We start from the raw sequence: 21,856 nt of genomic DNA, 5'->3' as shown, positions 1-21,856 counted from the left end.
TGGAGGTTGAGAGATCATCCAAAGAAAAGAAGTGTCTCACTTTCATGATTAACAAAATGTCAAAAGGATTTCCCTTCCTAAACAGAGACTACAGTCACGTGACGCTGCCAGCCAATGGGATGCAAGCAGATGGAACGTCTCCCACTCTCCTCTGCCGCACTGTTTTGGAGACAAAAATGACCCAGAGCTGTGTCAACAGCTGGGAAAAGCATCCCTTGCTGTGCTTTGTGAAAGTGATAAAAATAACACCATGCAGAATCCCGCTGTGGGTTACGCCCTGAACGGCCCTGTTTTTCCTGGCCGGGAGGGTCCCTATCAGGCGGAGCTGGACCTCCAGCCAACACACATGAAGGCAGCACTTTCCTAGCCTCCATTTTCGCCCCTGTCTTTTCCTGTTTTGACAGGAAACAGGAGATGATAACACAGTCGTGCAAACAAGCAGAGATTGCCTCCGACCTGTTGCCGGGCTGCCTTCATGTGGCAGAGGATGTCTGTTTTCTTTAGATGGCCTCATGGCCAAATGTTTTAAAAAAAACACACTAACTGTCCAGTACAAACACACACATCAGGCCACGGTGTCACGCTGGCATACACACAGAACCACCTGACACACTCTCGCATACAGCGTTGCATACACACCTGTCTTCGTGCCAGACTTGAACAACATCTCCAGCTCCTGGCACCGTCTTCTGTGTGACGAGCACATCCTCACAGGCTCCCAGCAGCGTGCCAGCACAGCGCCACACAAAGGAGTGCAATAAAACAGACCATGAAAGTCACGGACACAAGGCTAAATGGGAAGAGATGAAAGCAGCGTTGGTCACCATGGGGACCCAAACAGAGATGGTGGAGGTGAACGGAGGAGCAATGTCAATATCTATTTTGAGGGAGGAGGGGTCACTTTGAAGGCCAAGGGAGGTGTGGACGGGGTAGAGTCTCTCGTTCGAGGCTCTTTTTTTGGAATGTGAGCCTTTTATGTTGTCAGGAAGCACACCGCGGTGAGACACAACAAGTGGAGTGACGGGGGCTATTAGAGAGGCTTTGTTGATGGTGAGAGAAGCTCAAAGGAATGGGACACTTTGATTGCCCTCTGTGATTCCCCCACTGGCCTTTGTTTATGAGCTAATTAAGCATTGTTCGGCTGCAGCAGGAGCCTCAAGCTCTCCATCCCCACAGCGCCACCATGACTTTCAATGGCTACTGTAGAGTTTTGTTTTTTTTACAGCACCCACTATAACTCAACAACTTGAGCAGGAAACACTTCACTGCACTCTGGTGTGGCAACAAAGCTCAGGCAAAAACAGACGTCAGGTTTGTTGTGAGTAAACACGCTTATAAGTGGGTTTCGGAGGCAGAGAAAAGGAATAGAAGAGATGGAGAGACACAGAAATCAGACACACAGCAGTCATCTAGTTCAAATGTGCTTCTTTGGGTTTTCAAGTGTGCCCCAATTTCACCCCTCTATTGGACACTACAGTTCAAAACAGCCTCTCTCACACAAAGAGATGAAAGCATAAACACCCAGCATGGGATGAAGGGAGGCTACTGTAGGGCTTTTTACAGCACCCTCTGTAACTCCACAACTCAAGCAAGAGTCGCTTTGAGAATTGCCTTCTAGTGAGGGTAACAACATCAGACAGAAACTGAAAACAACGCCGCCTGTATGTATTCGCAAGCATTTCTGTGACTGTGTTTAAGAGGCAGAGAAAAAAATCACAAAAATACACGGACAAACACACAAATAAATCATCTTAAAAGTCGGACAGTTCAAATCCAGTTCAAATGTGCTTCTGTGGGAGTTCAAGTGTGCCCCAGTTTCTCCCCTCCGTTTGACACAGCAGCCAAAACAGCCTCTCGCTCACAAAGAGATGAAAGCATCAACACCCAGCGTGGGCCCGATAGGAGGCTCAGAGGTCAGCGGATGGACAGAATGGTGAGGAGGGGTCAATGTCTCGCTACATGGACGTGGACATGACTGTTGAGCAGGGGTGAAAACATTATTGTGCAGATATGCTCATAGGAAGACATGGAAAGGAAGAAAGAAATCCTTTACATGTGTGAAGAAATGTGTTTTGGGTCAGAAAGAGGTGTCAGGGACATCGAGAGACATTCATTTTTAGTCCATTTTCATTTTAAAACAGCATTTTCCGATAAAAAAAGGATCTCGCATTCATTCTGATGTGCCAAAAAATAGGGCTGAAAAATGAATCATTATTTTGTCGAAATTGCAATACAGCCTACTGCAGTTTTCAAATCGTGTTAAAATATAATTTTAGCTTAATTATTGTCTTGACCTGTACACATCTTAGGTAGCACAAATATCACACAGTAATCATTTTAAATAGGTTTTTCGAATAATGATGTGAAAATGAATCGTGAATCATATCACAATTGCAATTCCTGTCAAAATGCTCGAAATTAGATATTTATTCAAAATCTTTCAGCCCTACCAAAAAATTGATACCACATGACCATTCAGACGAGGTAAAATTGAAACAGAAATTAAGCGTTTCAACAGAGTTTTTTTTCATCTCTCACAACTGACAATCAACTGACAGCTCAAAGCCACCAATCAGGAAGTGAAAACGGGTAAAACTGCGTCATCGTTTCCAAACGTTTTTTGCCCAATCAATACCAAAACACGGCTCAGGAGCTTTCAAACAAAATCAGGTTTTCAAACTTCTCCGTTTTATGGCCGACAGGCGTACCCCGAGCAAAGTTTAAACATTTTTAAACTAAAACAGAGCAGTACGGATGTATCCAGACCCTGTGAATTATTTCTGCACAACTGAACTCCATCTAGAGGTCTATGGCCGCCCCTGGAAACCAATGTGTTGCTCCAACGTCAAACTAAAGCTGTCATCACCAATAAAACCTTGTGCGTAAATAAAACCCACACATTTAAGCTTGATTACAAAATTGTTTTACAGCTGGCGGCTGTCTGGACTTGCAATAGCTGTTGAAGTATGAGTTCTTAAGGGGACGTTGAGAGGGGGGGTGAGCTGGACATAGCAGAGGGCCACAGGACTGAACACAGCAGTTGCATCCACTAAAGCTATGCAGGAATTCACCAAGGCCAAAGACACAGGTGTGCTCTCCGAGAGCTTCCCTCCTTCTCAGCGGGCATCTGAGGCTGTTTTGTGTTGTCGTGTTGCACAGACACGTTCACAGGCATTCCAGCAATGTTTTTGTTTGATGCATAAATTTAGAGCAGTAAACAACAAAGACCACAATCTGCGAGAAGCACCCGTGGACTGCTGCCAAACGGCCCGCGGCAAACACCGAGCAGTCGGATCGCTACAACATACCACGCGCATGATGACAATTCCTGAGAAAACAACGAACTGAAAGTTGCTCTAAATGAAAGTGAAATGTCAAGGCAATCTAACCACAGTTAATTATGCCAGACAGTAGCAATTAGAGTGAGAGACTGGTGTTGACATTACAGAAAACTAAAAAGCCTCAGTGATAATGCAGCAAAGACACAAACGAGACATACACACACACACGCGCGCGGTCTCCCACAGGCTTTCTCGCACACAGCATGGGAGTCGGGCGCTTAGCTGGGGGTCTGCACTGTGAGGCCCAACAGTAAGTTCCCCCGGAACAGCGAGGTTGGTTCAGCTTTTATAGGGCGACGCTGAGCTGATACGGAGGAGCAAACGCAGAGGATGGAGAGGCAGTTTGGGACTCATAAACAGAGAGGTTTAAGTTTAAGTGCCCGACACACATGAAGGAGATAAAACAGCCCAGAGCTCTTCAGCAAGAGAGGGTGACATCATAAAAAAGAGCGGCAGTAACAAGTGGGGAAGCATAAAGGACGGATCTATTAATGGGAGACGGTTCATGAGCGAGAAACAGGGGAAGGTTTACCTCGTCCACTGGGAGTAATGACAAGTCCAAATTTCAAATTTCTGCTGATCTGAATATAAATGTCATTATGAGCACCTGTGTGACCTCCAACATATGTGTGTTTAATGCAAGCGTGCAGATGTGGACATTAATGTCAATTTGTTCAAATAACGGGGGGATTTTCATGCTGTCCGTATAAGTTCAAGACCCATTTTTATCAACTCTTCACAGGAAGTGAGTTGAAGCAGTTACGCTGCCTGTTCTGTTTTCATCTCTCCCACTCTTATCTGCTAATCTACAAAAATCCTGAGATGTAACAAAAATAAAAAGGGAAGCTGTCAGGGTTTATAAGCTTTTCCCGCTAAGATAGGATTGAAACACATCCAAGTTTTCATAGAAGTCAATAGGAAAGTGAAAAATAAACAAGCTATGGAAGCTAACCAAACATTTGCCCAAAAATTACAAAAGTTATAAGAGTAATCCAGTTTGTTGAGGGGGGGGGGAAACAGTCATAGATAAGCACCACTGCTGCTCGTGTTGTGATTGACTTTTTCTGGGGAAAATCCATCATGAAAATCCATACAGCTGAGGTTGACCTTTCCAGTGTTGCGCTTATAGAGAAATTCAGATACACACTTTTCCATGGTAATAAAAGCAACTTCACAGCAGTTTTGTAGAATGCATTGCGCTGCTATTTCCTTTCAAATGTCAGCAGGCAAATTGCTAAGTGAAATCACTCAATAATCAAAGGAAGGTGGGCACAAATACACACTCTCCTCTTCTTTCCTTGAGCTCCCCGTGTCAGCAGGAGCACATTTCATAAACTGTATTTACTTTTCGGTATACTGTACAGGAAGTGTAGTTTAGTAGTGTAATCAGACACGTTGGATCCTTATATGAGCACATGACATGCCAGCAGGGCTACAATCGGAGCTAAGGAGATCTTGTATTTTCATTATATTCACCCTCAAGCACAGCCCACCATAGTAATGGCACTGGCCAGTCACCTTCTCCATCACCTTCTCCATTAACCAGACCACCACTAGGCCTGTGTGCTGGAATGAAGATAAAACACTGACTATAATAATGCAATCATAAATTGGTAGCAGTTAAGTTCAGAAAGATGGATGACTTCTACGGCAAAGTAGAAAGGATGGAGGGACTCGGAATGTGCTTCATCTCTTTCTTTTCCTACAGTACTTACACGCACATTCACACATCATCAATACACACACACTCATCCTCGCTCGCCGAGCTGGACACTCAAGCATGAAATGAACATGAGCGGCGTGAACTTTGACTGGCATTTTCTCACTGCGCCAAGATTTATGGAGCACTATATACGTATCTGAATGAGCTCCTGACGATAAAAAATAGCCCAACACACAGCTGGGGAGCCCCAGTAAGACGAGTTAACGCAACCCATCTACCAATCACAACACAACCCATCACAATCCATATACTAGAACACAAACACAAATAGAATCACACAGCGATGCATGCATACTGTCACCCAGAGACACATATATAGAATTATGACATGAAAGCACAGCAGTGCACTCGCACAGCAGCTGTGCACCGCAACCACAGTTTTACGACTGTTGGCCCGCGAGAGTCTCCTGTGGGAATAACAGACAGATTTAAGTTTTAAGAAAATAATGAATTTGTAATTGCAGAAACGACAGTAACAAGTAGTTCTCACCACTTGCCACAGTGGAATACTATTAATTCAAATAAAGTATCTATCACTTGTCTTATTTCAGCAGTGAATTAAAGACTACAACTGAATACCGTTTCATTTAAAGAGTTGCTTGTGCATATACAGGGAATTTCTAAGTGACGTTTTGATATTGTTTGGATTTTGTTTTTGTCTCAGTTACATTTATACTCACTGTATGCGCCCTGACCAGCTGCACCAAACAACACATGGACAGAATAAACAATTAGCTAGTGGAGAGCGTATTTAGCCACTCTGGTCAGAGTGTGTGGACAGCATTTACAGTCCTATAAAAAGAGTGAGAGTGATTTGAAGATTTATTTGTGATGCAACAATAAATCATTAACCTATTAAATTGAATTATTTCACACAACGTACAGAAACATCTTGCTTACATTTAGAAAAATGAACCTCATAATCTCAAAAGCTACTGGCAATGTGACAATAGTTATTCAGAGACTGTGTTGCTCGGTCATGTAAATATAAAAGATTTTATATACAGGCTCGTCTAACATATGGGCCCAGCTGAATGCACTCTCTGAGGGTAAATATTGCCAAAGAAGCCAAACACTGGCAGCGTTCAGAAGTGGCAGGTGAGAGGTACGAGCTCCGTTTACATCTGCCAAAAAGGAAAACAAACAAGACAATGTCAAGTCCAAGCTGAACTCTACATATCTGCTGTTTGCTATGAGCAAGGGAGCCACGCCCAAACAGCCCGGAGTTTGCTGTCTGCATATCCATCTTGGCAAGGATACACAACGCTGGCATTCTCTTTCAGCACATTGCTATAAGCCGGGTGATTTGTCTGCTACCACAAGGCCTGCTGTCAATTGAACACATTTTATGAAGCCAGTCGGAGATTACCTCCAACTCAGCGACGTCCCCTAGCATCTTGAAAAATTTATCTCAACAATTACATTTTTCCCCCCCAACACCCTGAATCAGATTCAATAATGAACTGCAGTCTGCTCGGATCATGCACATCTCACTTCACAATGACATACGGAGCCAAGCCCAGAGAAAGAGAGCTCAGTCTAAATTAACAAGTCAAACTGATTCATTTGCTCTGGTTGCATTTCTTGTTGTATTAATGTTGTTTGCATGCTGACATTTCTGCCTTTGTTGTGCGGTTCTCATGCTCTGCAGACCTGTGCTGTGCCGTAACACATGGTCCTGTCAGCCTCGAACCGCAGATCCATTGTTTCATTTCAGTCTGGCTCATTGTAACCCGTGATCCTTCGCCAAACAGCAGCAAACCCATTCAGACATGCATGGCAATCACTCTTCAAACACAAAAGCGGTAAAACAGCTAAAGAACACAGGTGTTGTCCAAATCTCAGCATTACCTGCTGCTATATTTCAAAGAGCTCTGACAAAGTGCCCTCTAATCTAACAAAACCAGGCCATCAGTTTTGAGAGATTTAACAGGCAATGCTATTTCACTATAGTTCATAATGACTCACACTCAGCTTAATGCAATGCTAGCTGCCATGGGAAATAAATCAATGATCTCTCCTGCCAAGAGTTGGTGTAGATGAGAGTATCAGCAGCACCACTATGATAGGAAAAACTTTAGCTTAGTTCTGTCTGGAAACAGGAGGGACACTTTGCACACATATTGAGACCCTTAACTAAAATGAGACCATTAATAAACCATCACAAGTGTTCAAAACATCTCAAACCTGGTTTGAGATAAGTGATATGGAAATTCCATATCCATAGCAGGAGCTGACTGTAGTTCCAACTCCACATTTAGACTTCTCAATCTGGTATCAATCTTCTCGTCTTTCTCTTGAATGTGGAATATTTCCAAAAGCTTGAGGAAATAAAGATGTGATTACTGTTCATGAAAGGTCTACATTTTTGTTGTGGCTTCTTCAGGCCCACAAAGACACTCAGTGTGACGTGTGGCCAAAGCTTCACTTTCACATCAGCTCAGTATAACATAATGATGCCTTTGGTCTCAAAGGTGTCTAACTGTTTGACTGAACACCTTAACTCAATCACTGTTATTATGGACAGTGGGCTGATTTGTATATTAGACCTCTTTGAACGACAGAGGCAGAATAAATACCCAGGTTTTAGCGGCTCTGAGAAGCTCGGCTCAACACGACAGATAATTGAGGGAACATCTGGGTGGCTCTCTGTAGACGTACATTATATTTCAGTTGTGCATAGCTGCACCAGATGGCCAGAATAGGACACATTCAGGTGTAAGTGTGGATGTGTCCGGGGTGAAGCATGAGTTCACCTGTATGCACGTGCCTGTTTATGCACAGGGGTGTGTGTGTGCGTGCATTTGCCCGAGAGCTCCTGTTTAATCTTGCCCACTGTGGATCCACGCCTCTGTGCAGCCATAAGAGCAGTGCGGCCGCAAGGAATTGCAGTCTTTCCAGGTGCAGAATTCCCTCACACTCCTTAAAAATGGAAGCCAACAAATGCATGGGCATCGGTCTTCTCGCAGCTCAGTTTCTATCAGCCCCTCGCGTCTGCGCACCCTGAACCCATTTCCTGCACTCTGTCTCATAGCAATTTACCCTCACAGTTACGATAAATAGCAGACTGAGCGGCAGCAATTGGGGTCAATTCACTTGCAGCTCACCAAATTAAAGATGTAAAATGAAACAGGAGCAAGCATTGTGAAGATGTGGCCATTGTTACAGAGTCGCCTGTAAAAGGTTAGAGGGGGGAAAAAAGGCTTTTGGCCAGTGAAGCTTTCTTGAAATGCAGGACCAGCTGTGAAAACCTGGAGGCGGTAAAGTGAGTGAGAAACTATTTACACTGTAACTGCTGACACTGTTGTTCCAAGGACAGCATTTAAAGGACTGTAGCTACACTGTGCGGCTCACAGGAGGATATAAAGGCTGGAAATGACATTGAAGAAAATTAGGGAAAAAATCTCTTATTCCAAGTCAAATTTGAAGAGTAAAACGATCCACCAGTGATTTCTGCTCTGTGCCATATGAGTGCCCGTATGATATCCGAGTTTGGCAATATCAACATATTTTTGCATGTGTTCCTTCAAGACCATGTTTCACTATAATCCCATTTTTATTTAACAAACACTGCTAAAAGTCTCAAATGTGACATGTTATTTAAACACGAGATCTAAACGTCCAGCTCTTTAATAAAAAAAAGATTAGAATTCAATATGTCATTTAGTGCCAGCTTTATTTTCAATAATCTTTGCTACATGGCGCAAAGACTTAATGTAAAAAAACGTGAAATTCAGTACCCAGCTCCAACAGTAAAAGAACATAATGAGATGCAAATACAAAATAAATTTGGCACGTCAAAATGTGCCTGACAGCTGCTGAAAGAGTGACTGAATGAAGCTGTGACGACTCGAAGAGGTAAAGTGGCAGTGAGCAGCTGCACGCTGCTGAGGCTCACAGATACAGTACAGCGCGGTAGCACTATGACTGATGTCTGTGGTCTCTGCACCACTTGACACCAGATTATTGCTCCGTGGTTTAATACAGCCACATGCCATAAAGCAAAAGTCACACTGCATGCAGGGAGGAGACGAGGGGACGGCTCAGCCTGGAGTCTCCCTGTATTCTCCCGTCTCGTCTCTCATCTCCTCCCAGCCTCTCTGGAGTGCACGCGCTGCTGAGCAGACACACAGGCATGCAACACACACATATCGCACAAAGCCTCAGGGGCTCAGGTGCTTAGAGGTGAATAGAATAATATGGTCATGGACTGTTTTAACTTTACGTCAGCTCAAGTTTCACAACCAGAGGGTTCTTTTACACAGTCTCTTTTCTGTGCTTCCCTTCATTCGCCTGCCCGTCACTCTGTCCTGTCGTCCACCCTCCTGCAGCGAACCTGGCAGCGTACACCTGTTCCTGCCCAGGTCGGCCCCATGAAACCCTAACCCACCATCAAGGCAAGGAGAACTGACAGAAAGGTTAGAGGTCAGTTAACAAAGGAGAGGTAGGACACCCTCCGAATGGCCCGAGAAACAGTAGCCAGGTAGATTTGCACTGACAAGCACCCACTTCTTCCCCATCTCTGCTTGACCATTTTGTCCTCCAATGATATGTAAGCTCACACTCATCCATGGATGGTGCCGTTATCATTCATCAAAGCCATTTTCCTGCTGGGTAAAAGACCATGACAACCAAAACCTTTCCCCCGTTTCTTCTGTAACAAATAAGTTATTATAAAAATGAGTGTTGTTTCATACAGAACAACACAAACAAACAAAAAAACTCAGTCTAGAAGTATAAATTGCCTGATCTAGGGTTGATTAATTTCCTTTCTTTGGGGCTTTGTGAAATAAAACACTACTTTAAACACAGGCAGTGACAAATGCAGCGAGGGTCAAATGAGGAACAAAGCAGAAAAACAAATCAAACACACATCCAAATGCAGCATTTGAGAAAATTACTGCTCCTTTGATTTATGTATTCAGCACGAAAAACTGGCAAAAGGCCTGATGGTACGACAAACTAATTCCCGCAGCCACATTCACAGTCACACGCGTTCACATCATTCATAATAAGCTTGGACACATTGTGCACGCGTGTATCAGCAGTGCACTGTTTTCATGATTAGTTTGCTCACATACTACAAAAAAAAACTGAGATGTAACTTTACCTGAACGCCGTGGCGACCAGTTTTCCCATTTCCCAGGGGCAAAGGTCATCAGAAAGGTGAGATCTGGCTGCAACTGACCTCAGCCTCCAACAGCTCAACTTAATCCACATTTTCAAGCCCTCACAGCCCTGCAGGACATTCTCTGTTAATCAGTCAGTGTGCTATAGTGCTCACAAGGACTAACACTGCTTTTGTATTCATGAGCCTCAGCTTTTATGAGCAGGTGTTAACACGGCTGACTTTACCATTGACCATGCAGACTCTGTAATACACCAAACCCTAGATCACCAAGAGCTTTAAAAACTGAGGACATTTTAAAACCTTTCCAAGTTCTAACGTAGCTTTGTATTTACGCCTTTTGAAAGTAACACTGTCATTCTGAAAGAACAGGTTTTCATTTCCTTGTCCAGATTTACACAATGCTAAGTATGCTAACAAAGAAGAGATTAGTTCATTAGCCTAGCTTATCTTAATGTAGCATAACACAAAGATACAGCTTGCATGAGCCAGTGTTACACTTGACAAAAGACAATAGCTCTTTGAAACACGCTGTACTACCTTTGATACAAATTAAATTGAGGCATTTCCTAAAAATACTTTTTTTTTTCATAGCTACCTAGCATGCTAGCTGTTTTCCTCATCCACTGTTAAAGCTTGGCTACATATTCGCTGTAAAGAGGTAAAAGTGATATTGAACTAATGTATTTACCTAAAATGATGGGCCTCCATGAATATTTCATTAACATAATCCAGTCTTTTTGGGTGCCATTCCCAGGAAATGTTACCTCCTTCGTGGTTCAGGGAATAATGTACCTGATACACTGCACTACACTTTCATCTTCACAGTAAAAGATGCAGCTTCACTGTTTTGTTTGACTTTTTATGAACCACATATGAGTTTAAAAAATCATATGAATCAATTTTCAATACAGAACACTTCTTTTATCTTTCAAATACGGAACAAATCCTTATTTTACGGAACAGTTGGCAACCCTAGATGCCAATATACTTGTCAACAACCGTCCAATCACAGACGAGATTCACCAGCGAGTCACACATTTGTGACTCCAGCTTCTCAGTACCTACGGTAATTCCTAAACAGTTGAATAACTGCCAGATATCAACATTTTTTGACAATTGTACAGCCATAAAATCAAAATAAATCCAGACGGCCTGATTATCATGATGGTCATAAAAGGGTTAAGCTGCAACATTTCCCTATCTCTCCCTCTGCTCATCAGTGCTGCTGCTGCCCTGTGTCAGTGGCCATGCATTAAGCCCCAGCATCCACCTGCAGGCTCCACGGGGGGGTTTAAGATGTTTGTTCCTGGACACCAAACACAACCATCTGTATTCTGGTGCAATAAACAGTCTCACGTTCAAACGTGAGTTGTCTGACTGAAATGCAATTAACGTCACCTGCTAGACTGTGACTAAATGAACACTAAAGTGCTCCAGTCGGGCCACCGATGACAAATTACAGCCCTTGCCCATGTCACAAAACCATGAGGCGACTTTCTCTACAAACCTAGTAACCTACATTTGTCAGTGACACTTGTCAGTGATAATCTTTTCATGAAGCACAAACAACACTGTTTTCATCTCATCAGCACATAATGGCTGAAATCCGAACTCTATAGAGGTGTGAAAAAGGGGATGAGTGTGAATGTAATCCAGGTGCATCCATGCCCTGTCCGTCTGTGTTGACAAAGGATCCGATTACAGCCGGGCGCTAACTGGTTACTTTGAAGATGCCTTATCAAAACTCACCGCTGTGTCCAGCCACTATAAGCACAGTCTGCAGTTATTGAGCCCAGACGGTCTGCTATTCACCGCTAAAGCAATTTCCTACTGTACGGTTTTAAACTATGCAAATTCCGTATGTAAATTCCCTTGATTACACCAAGAGTGCAGAGTGCATTTTAATGACCTGCTCTCTGAATGACTGCGCCTCAGCAGCTGAAAGTTAGTGACGTTAGGCTCAAGGACATAGTTTCATAGGAAAGTTATTTTGCGGCTGATCCTTCAAAAAAAATGTCATAAAATATTTATAATTAGAAAACCATGAGAGGGAAGGGCAACATAATTTGTGGAGATTTCAAATGTCAAACTCCAATGTTGCTCTTAAAGTGAGGCAGACACAAAAGAGAGAAAGCATCAACATTTTTTTAATTACTGCCAGTGAATGTGGATGCATAAAGAAAAGAAAATTGAATCCCATTTTTTTTCTGAATTTTAACCAAATCATTTCTCAATTGAAGTCCTGAACACAGAGCTGTACTGAGCCACACTGTGGTGGGTTAAATCTACAACAGGACATCGTGTAAGTAGGTTCCTTTAGACCCAAACAGGAAAACACAAAAGCTGTCTGGGAGACTCCACTGTGTAGCCAGTGAACTTTCCCTCTATTAGGCTTCACATCTGAAAGCACATTCACTCTACTCAAACAGCCTTCCTTGAATTTTATCGACTCGCTACTACTACAGTATTCAAACAATAAGTCGACTGGCTGGGTGAGGGGGGGAGAGGGATGTCTGGGGACCAAGCAGACCAAGCCGACTTCCTCTTAAAAAAGGGGGGGGGGGGGGGGGGGGGGGGGGAGTGCAGCCACGGGTAAACAGTCTTCGCTCTCATTTTTTCCCATGACAACTGCAGACACAACACTGACTGAACCCTTGCAGGTAGTGTGGTCCCAGACACACCAGCTGGCCACCTGAGTCGCCCTGTTGACCTCAGTCCCCCCTATTGGAAGGAAGCAATTTGGAAACAATCATCCATAACGGCGTGCATCCTATATGAAGCCCAAAAGGTGAGCAGCTGAAACTCGCAAAGACAATGGGTATATTGTCCTTCAGCTGAAGTAGCCCATACCATAACCCTGGTACAATAACAGCACCCTGCCATCACTGTTTGTCACCCCAGAATTAAAGCCCAATTTAGCCATCAACAAGTACAAAATAGAGGGGGGGAAATGGGGGCAGCACTCATCTCTTTCTATAACTCTGAGCACCTGGAGAAGGCCACAAAGAACTGCTGGAGGGTCCCACACTAAAAAGGGGAGGTCAGTTCCCATAGCAGATAATAGCAGTTAATGGGAGGCTTAATGTGTTTTTACGGTATGGACTTACCTGATACCTGAATATAGATCTGATATGCTGAGGACAGACATTAGACCACACATACAGATGTCCTACACAGAGAGAGACCAGGTGCTTGTCCCTTGTATACCTGTCCGTATATGAATGTCAGGTGCTGTGGGATTTAGGGTGAACCTTGAAGAGCTGTAATCCAATCTGACATCGAGGCTCTTTAAAACAACAACAAAGGAGAAAACGACTCGAGGGCAAAAAAAAAAACCAGCCCACCACAACAGTGCTCTCTGCGTGGGCCTATATTTAACAGCGGTGGGAATTGTGGGAGCAGCCGTACAGGAACACTTTCAATGCCCAGCGAAGGTCGACTGGGACTTGACTTCCTCATCAGTCTCCAACATGAACAGCTTGCTCACTACAAAACCCTCGATCCCTCCTCCCCCCCCCTCAACACACACACACACACCCAACAGCAAAATAAAAAGATAAGCATTGTTGGGACAAACAATGGGCCACTTTCAAAGTCTCAAAAGCTTCCATTTTCATATTCAAGGGCATTATTTGAGGCCAACTGTAACAATAAAGAACTTAACATGCACATGATGAGAGCTTGAATGGTGAGAAACCATCAGGTGGATGGACTTCAGATGAACAGGACAGGTGCACATGTTCCAGCAGTTTCTCTTCACAGCAGAGACTGTGACTTATTCACTTGTAAACGAATTTGTTTTAGAAAGTAAAAGAGTGATAAAATAATCTCATCCCCAACCTTCAGTGAGTTTTGGTCAGCCAGTTTCAGCGCTTGCTTCCTCAGTTGGGACACTTTCTCGTGACATTGTTGGCAAAAGCCTCCCTTCTCCTCCGACTCGGAGATGGAGACAGACCCGGCGCCCTCGGGAGCAGGCCGGCTGCTGCAGCGCGCTTCCTCCACAGAATGAAGCCTTTTCCTGGGGGTTACTGGAGACTCTCCACTCGGACATCCCTCCACCTTCAGCAGAACGAAAGAAAAAAGTCTGGTTATTAAGTTGCTTCTTTAAGAACATGACCGTGTTAGTGTGCTACAAGTGTTATTTGTGCCAATTTACAATTTCCGTTGAAACGCAGATCACCTGCCCAAGCGCGCACCGCAGACACTGCGGCTTATTTTATAAGTGGCAACGTTGAAAAAGCAGCATGAGTAGAAACAATTCAGGCTTTTTAGACTTAACCATGTGTAGTTAAGAAACTTACAGTGAACATGCGGTTGCTAGTGTCCCTTCCACCAGGAGCTGAATTGCGCCCGAACGAGCTCATTCTCCCGGATTAAGGTCGCACCTCCAGGCGCACGTCTTCGTGAAACACCGCACTCAAAATTTGTGGAAAACGTGAGGTAGAGCCATCGGCTGGACTTAAGACTTGACTGGTGCTTACCAGTCATCTGTTACACTGTGTTAGACCCGTGCCTGCTGACCGAGGGTAACTGCGGAGTTTGTCCCCAAGTTTACGCGGTGCGCAAGAGGAGTTCTGGTACAGGAGGAGAGGAGTGCGCGGTGCGCAGGAGGAGGCGGTGTTACTAAAGGGACTGGGAGGACAGCTGTCCCTGCCTATATGAGGGTTCAGAGCTCCTATTGTGCCATGAATCAGTGTTTAATAGCACATAAAAATATTTTTTAAAGGGTTTTAAAAATATACATTATCCTACAAATCCCCTCTTCCAACAGAAATCATCTCATTCTACACTATTTGACAAAAAATTAACATATACTGTACATAAAGTGACATTGTATAACGTGTAACATTGATGCCCTTTGGCAAAACGATGCTTAAACGAAGATAAATTATATTAAAATCAAGGCTCAAATGTTATTATAGCTGGTACAATTCCATTAACAAAAAAGTAAAAATATTTAAATCTGGTGTAAATGTTCTTAAGTTTGGCTGCAAAACCTGAGGTTACATTGGGGTTAAAGGGTGAACAGACCTTTGGGTGACCATCACCATCAGAAAGGACCATAAGACAACTCAATAAAGACCAAACCAATTTCAGAATATACATTCTCCGACAACTGGGATGATATTTGAGTTAATCACAATGTTTTTACATATCTTTAAGGGATAATCTTTACAGAATATCTGTTGTTTCTTGTTGCAAAGAGCGCATCAGCAACTGTTGCCTCTCCTCCTCTCACAGGGGCTGCGTCTGCGTTGTCAATGGAAGTCTGGCGCCATCCTCTGGCGCAAACGCAGAGCAGCATCCGTCAGAGTGGCAGAGTGGCAGAGTGGGGGGTTTTCACTCAGATTAAATATTTCATTGGTAAACTTTAAATATTTCATGCGGGTGATGTCAGCGACAGTGAACACATGTGTTGTTGTTCTATGCATCACATTTGGTCTGTCTATTTGTTGTCCTCAAATGACACATTCAGGAGAAACCAACGGAGTTGTACTGGCACGAGTGAATAGAATTTCAATTTAAATCAAAACTCAGCACAATAAATAAAATGTTACAAAGTTAAGAGATTTCTGCAGCAGACGTGTTGAATTAGACAGAGTAATGATAAGTGAAGTTTTAGATAATCACAGAAGGACATGTTGCTGCTGATCAAGTCTCTGCACGTTACACCGGACAGGAGCCGACAAACGTGTCCATTTGGCACATTGCTGTTTCCCGCTTACTTAAGACGCAACAGTGATGCGCGACCATTGTCGGTTCTTGTGATAACACGTGCTTTAATAATCTCGACCCTTACCCTTGTTTTTCTCTTCAGCAGGTGACTTGTAAATCCAAATATGATGTCTGAGTCAACGATGATTGTCCCCAGGTCTATCACGCCGGGGTTGGGCTTTCCAGCTCCGGGAGACCCCGGTGAGTTTGGCAAAGCCATGAGGGCTGGAAGTGTAGCCTAGAAAATATTCCACCCCACAAGAAAAAACCTACTTGATTTGTATATCCATCTATTTCACATTTCTCGTGCCCTCCGAAAAGATCCACACTATTTTTTAATCCGGACATCCAGTGGCGCACGGTCAGGGGCTGGTGCGTGTGCGTAAAGGACCTCTCAGGTTTCCGTGCGCAGTCAAAGACACAATCAAGCAAAAATACAATCCACCGTCCGTCATGTAAAGAGCTTTACATCCTCTTAAACACTTTCTAAAACCATCCTGGGCCAGGTCATGCCTGCTCTGTGAGCGCTGCTGCTGCCGCTACTGCTGCTGCTGCTGCAGGTCTGGGACCGAAGGCGCACCTTGTGCATCTGCTGTTCTCTGTTCTCCAGCCTCCTTCTCTCTCTCTCCCCCTCGCAGCCTCCCTCTCTCCCTCACTCACTCCCTCCTTCAGACAGTGATGACCTACTCTCCCACCCGATTTGCTGGCGCACCTTTGACAGCCAGCCCCCACACGAAGACAGCGCAACACAAACCACAATGACAACAATAACCCCTGTAACTACAGCTTCCCCTGCAATGTACCATTATCACCCACGTGGAGTGTGCACAGTAATGACCTCATCACAGCTAAGGTGTCTTTGTACGTGTTTTAAATGACATATTGTATCATGCGTAAAATGAAACATTTATCTCATGGAAACAGTTTATTTACATTTTTTGAAATACAATTCACTGTTGTAATGGCGGGGGAAACTGGTGAGAAATGCTGTATTTTGCACAAATTTGTTCCAGTCACAATGTGTTTTTGTGAAATGGATCATAACAGTGTGTCATCTTTAAAAAAAAAATATACAGTATATTTATTTATTTTTGTCATTTTATTTGTATGTGCCCCACAGCATTAACATTCTAAAGTAATTGGGCTCTTAACTGGAAGGTTGTTGGTTCAATCCAGGGACAGGCCAAGGGTTGGGGTGCCCCTGAGCAAGGGCACCTAATCCCTGGGTGCAGATACAGTAGGTGCTGCGCACAGCACCTGTGTTACTAATTAGTGTGTGTGCAAAAATGTAGTAATTAGTAAACATCTGCATGAGTGCATTGAAATAAATACATGTGTAAGTAAGTACAAGATTTGCTCATGTAACATTACTTTTTTAAACTCATAAATATGAGAGGGTGCCCCCTATTTTCACTTGAGATCCTGCTCCCTAAAATGCCTTTTTGGGATTTGGCAATGATGGTGCATCCCATGGTGTGAGAGTCACGAACAGCATCGTAAATCAAAGTGGGAGAGTTTTTCTCTCTCTTACTTTTATGAAGCGAGCGCTCATGTTTTGAGGATGCAGCAGAATTATTTGACCCTCAGAATGAAAGAACCTGAAGAGTGGAGAGAGGTGTGAATATTGCCGCCTTTGGTTAATTTGTATGCAACAGCCAAGAAAAAGTGAACACATTGGGTTGTGATTGTTTCCGGTCCCTAAGTTATATCAAAACTTGCTGGTTCCCTGGCCTTTGACCTTTCCCCTATATAATTTTACCCCCACAGCCACTGGTCCCTTCTGAAAAAAGGGAAACACTGGCCACAGGGAGACACCATGTTTCATTAACTTTCACTCTGTTGATGAGCAGGCCTTTCAAATTGAATTAAACCTGATTTCATTTTGATTGATTTCATTATACTTTATTGCAGGATATATCAAAATGAGCAACTGGATAGTGTACGCGTAGCTGCTGCAGAATGATGCAAATGAGTGAGATTCAGTAACATCTCATGAGTGCTAATTCCCACTCATTGAGCGTTCAGCATTTCGAGCAGGCGGAGGCTAATTATCCCACAGATTGATTGGTTGAGACCTATTGGGGGGTGGTGGTTTGTGGTTGAGGGAATCATTAATGGTTTGATGTATAAGCTGACTGGACAGAACAGAAGACACATGTGAGCGCTGCTGTGTTTCAGTGGGAGTGTTAGTGTGAAGCAGTGTTTTGTCAGCTGAGGTTTTTTTTTTATTTATGAGTCTGGACCAGTTTCTTGTGAAGCTGAGCAGCTGAGTGTTTTGTGATGATGTCAGATGTGGACACATTTTGGAAACAATATCCATGAGACAGTTTAAACCAAAACACTATGAATCAAAGTCAAATGTAGTATTTTGAGATTCAACAAGAGTCCCACACAAAGTGGAGTCACAAACCAGTCACAAACTAAATGGGTTAAACCAAAGTTGCCGCCATAGTAACTCACAAAACCCAACAAAAGGGAACTGCTACTATCACAGCACAAAATGGACACTAGCCATCCAACACAAAGTTACAGAAATGCACCCAATCTTCGTAGTCTCTGCGAAGAGACTACACACAATACATACAATACAGCAGTAACTCACAAGTGACTGACATACAACGTGGACTGCATCAACCATAACACAAACAATTGTCACTGTCGTCAACCAATGAACACACACACCAATGTTGCTAACTTGCTAACACCCAAGCTGTGACTGAAAAGTGACCCAACGAACATGGAGCACAGTGACCACAAAACAAAGGTCACAAACCACAAACGTCACTGTTAACAAAGTATTTATTGTGACTAAATAAGAGGAAGGCACAAACAGAAATGCAGCACGCACAAAAAGATCCAAATTACTTGAAAAGGTGCAAAAAAGTAAGCTAGATAGATAGATAGATAGATAGATAGATAGCTAGCTTGCTTCATAAAGATACACATCTTTGTTTGTAGTCAGATTCCCCTTTAAAAATGATAAGTGTCAAGTTTAAATAGCTGAAATCACGTTAGTGATGTCACTCTGTCACCAAATCCACAGCAGACAACTGTTTTCCACAGACTGACCTGTAGCTCCTGTTAATGAGGAGCGAGCTGACCATAGCTGAAATCAATAAAATGGCCCTCTGGCTGAACAAAGAGTGGAGAAGATTCAACGTAAAAGGGTTGATTTTCATTTCACTCGTGTGGCAGTGCTGTTTTAGTCCACTGCTTCACTTCCAGATGGCTGTCAAAACAGCTCATCTGGAGTCACATTCATGTTCAGTCAGACATCACTCGCCTTTGGAACACAGCGATAAGTTATGTTTTTGTTTTTCTCGTCGGAGGTGAAAACAACACAGGGATTTCGACGCTCTCACGCAACAATGGCGTTCTGGTGGCTGAGCAGAGAGAGGGGATAAATATTCTGAGCATGAATTAATTATTTCTAATCCCACACACACCTCACGGAGCACACAAATCACTCCTCCCATCTCACTCATACACTGAAGGATAGACACTTGATAGACCTTTTTTTTTTGAGACAGGGTGGAGGGTGGAGGCCCGGGGTTGTCAGTAGACCAATGATTGCAATCCATAGTAAAGATGATTTACCACGTCACCTAACACTCCCCACTGGAGGAGGCTCTGGGTTGAGTCTCCCCCTGCAGCCGCCGATGAAATTCGGAGGACGTCGATCCTCCTGGGACCAAGAGTGCTGCTACATCTGCTGCCCTTGTACACGTACAGGGACATCGCTCAGGGCGTCTCATTAACGCTCCTCTTATGTCTTATCCCATGCTTGTGAGACCTTGGCAGCCTCTCCCCCTGCATGGACAGGGGTTTGTGAGGAGACGTTTAGCAAATATTGATAGTTCTTGGCACATTATAGAGATCAAAGGGGGAAAGGGAGGAGGGGGCTGTCTAAAAGGGAGAGGGGGGATAATGGGTCCTCAGTGCTTTCATGAATCATTTATGCAATATAAAGTAGTCTATTCCTTGGGAAAAAAGGACACTTTTTTTTTTAGTTGTCCCGCACTGAGTCTTTAGTCTTTAGCTTCCCCGTCATACTAATCCGTACAGTCAATAATACAGTCAGTCCCCGGTTCCTCTCTCACACACACATACATGCCTGAAAATTGTAAAATTAAAAGAAAGTGCAGGTTAGCTAACAACGTGTAGCACTAGTCATTTTGTAAACAACAATAAAAGAAAACACTGTCAACTTCCTATGACCGTTCGGGAGCTATATGCTTAAAAAAAATTACAACTTAAACCACCCCTTAGTATTAAAATTAACGTAATTAATATGAAACAATAGCGGAGCTCATAGTTCATGCACCTACCAGGGAAACAGCGAAGTCCGACTGCTGTTACCCCCCGGGGTGCACGACCCTAATCCACAGGGGTGCTGCATTTAATTACCATAGGACAAACAAGTTTCCGTGTTGTGAGATGAGTTTTCTCTTTTTATGGCAAGTGGAATCACACTACTTCTTAACTCCGTTACATATACAGAGGTTATAAGAATGCGCAATATAGAGTGTCTTATATCCTTTTTTTCAGCACAACCCAGGCCATCTGATTCACTTTCTTTTTCATTTTCAACAACTATATAAACACACCCGAGCAAAAAGTACTCAAAATCTGATTGAATTGTGTGTTCACATGGCTCATTTTTATGAACACAAATAAAAAGAAAAACGGTCTAATTTTGTGACTTCCGCAAAATTATTGCTACGTTATATCACTACTACTAAAAATGCGTTATAAAATGAATCATAACTTTGTCTCAGCAACAGCAAGAACACATTTTTTTAAAGCCTCACTATGTGACCTATAAACACCCCCCCCCCCCCCAGGATGTCCATATAAGGAGTTGTGTGTTATTAAGTTGAACTGTATCTACATTTAGATTTGTAAGTGGTTTAATTGATGTTACAGACAACAGAAGACACCAATATTTGTCATAAATCAAGTTAAAAGCAACGATAGGCGACCCATGTTTAATTAGTCATCATTTACACACCAGTCTGCACTGGTTTAAAGGTCTGGACGTTAAATGTTTTCAGTCCTCTGAGCAGCAACCGTCCCCGTACACTCGACGTCCCCAAGCCCACACAGACTCAACAGAGACAAATGGTTCTTTATTGACTTGTTTTAATCAGTACCTCTGAATAGCAGCAACAGTAAAACTGTGGAGGAAAAAAAAAAAGAAAAGAAAAAAAGACATTACGGCATCAGTGAGGCTGTTAAAAATCTCTGTGTGTGCCAGCAGAATGAAATTACTGGAGCCTGGTGATTTTTACAACCTCGCTGGTGCCTGGAATGCAGTTGTCAGTGTAACACAAGGGGGCACAGTGAGAGAGGAAGAAGAATAGCAGAGGGAATCACACACAGTTGTAGTAAAGATCACCAACAGGTCCGGCCTTCCGAGGACGTATTTTCCAACCGCAGCATTTGTCTGGCTGGTCAAGTGGTCCTAAACATTTCACAATTTTCTCTAAGAACTGTTGAACTGTTGAGAACCACTTAATCAGAGAGACTACACTCATCTTCGGGGGTAAAAGTCTGTCGTTTTTAAAAGTGCTGTTTCCATCAATCAGAGAGAAAAAAACAGAAGAAGCTGGGATTAGATTTCGGAGATCATGACACATCATTTCTACAGGTTTCAACAACACAGCAGATCTTACTTGCAACAGAATGTAGAGTCCAGAAAAAAACAAGCAGAGGCCACAGCCACGATGGCCTGCGTCCGAGTGCTCACCTGGAGAAGGTGACTTCTTTTTCCATTCCATAGTGTTTCCCCGATGTCATCCCTGCTCACACTGACTGAGTGTAGCTGTCACGGCTCTTTATATAGTGTTTCGGGGCTTGGTTCATACAAGCCTTTCATTCAGGCAGGAATGAGACCCATGCTGGTCTAACCGGACGAGCTGGGTTCCTCCAGCGAGGAGAGCGATG

The 21,856-nt window shown here is 43.5% G+C and overlaps 1 protein-coding gene and 1 long non-coding RNA gene across 4 annotated transcripts in view; both read right to left on the bottom strand.

The window, feature by feature from the left end:
* The window catches only part of kif26ab (kinesin family member 26Ab), a 68,049-nt gene extending 51,557 nt beyond the window's left edge, over positions 1-16,492 (bottom strand). The window contains exons 1-2 of one of the 3 annotated variants that reach the window (XM_058614916.1): positions 15,996-16,492; positions 14,036-14,254 (exon numbers count right to left, since the gene is read on the bottom strand). In XM_058614916.1, coding sequence (XP_058470899.1) covers positions 14,036-14,254; positions 15,996-16,130 — 354 coding nt within the window. In that variant the 5' untranslated portion in view covers positions 16,131-16,492. Of the gene's footprint in view, positions 1-639; positions 728-14,035; positions 14,255-14,496; positions 14,796-15,995 lie in introns of those variants that run through there. The other 2 variants (XM_058614917.1, XM_058614918.1) reach the window with 2 other exon arrangements.
* Positions 16,493-21,035: 4,543 nt separating this feature from the next.
* Positions 21,036-21,701, bottom strand: LOC131445002 (uncharacterized). Its single transcript, XR_009233787.1, has 2 exons — positions 21,660-21,701; positions 21,036-21,481 (listed from the first exon to the last, which is right to left on the bottom strand). It is a non-coding gene; the product is annotated as an uncharacterized LOC131445002 (long non-coding RNA).
* Between the last annotated feature and the right edge of the window lie 155 nt (positions 21,702-21,856).

This window comes from Solea solea, chromosome 18 (genome assembly GCF_958295425.1).
Source record: "Solea solea chromosome 18, fSolSol10.1, whole genome shotgun sequence".
NCBI classification, from domain to species: Eukaryota; Metazoa; Chordata; class Actinopteri; order Pleuronectiformes; family Soleidae; genus Solea; species Solea solea.
Note: the sequence above shows the minus strand (reverse complement) of the source record. Positions and strands in the feature narration are given on the sequence as shown.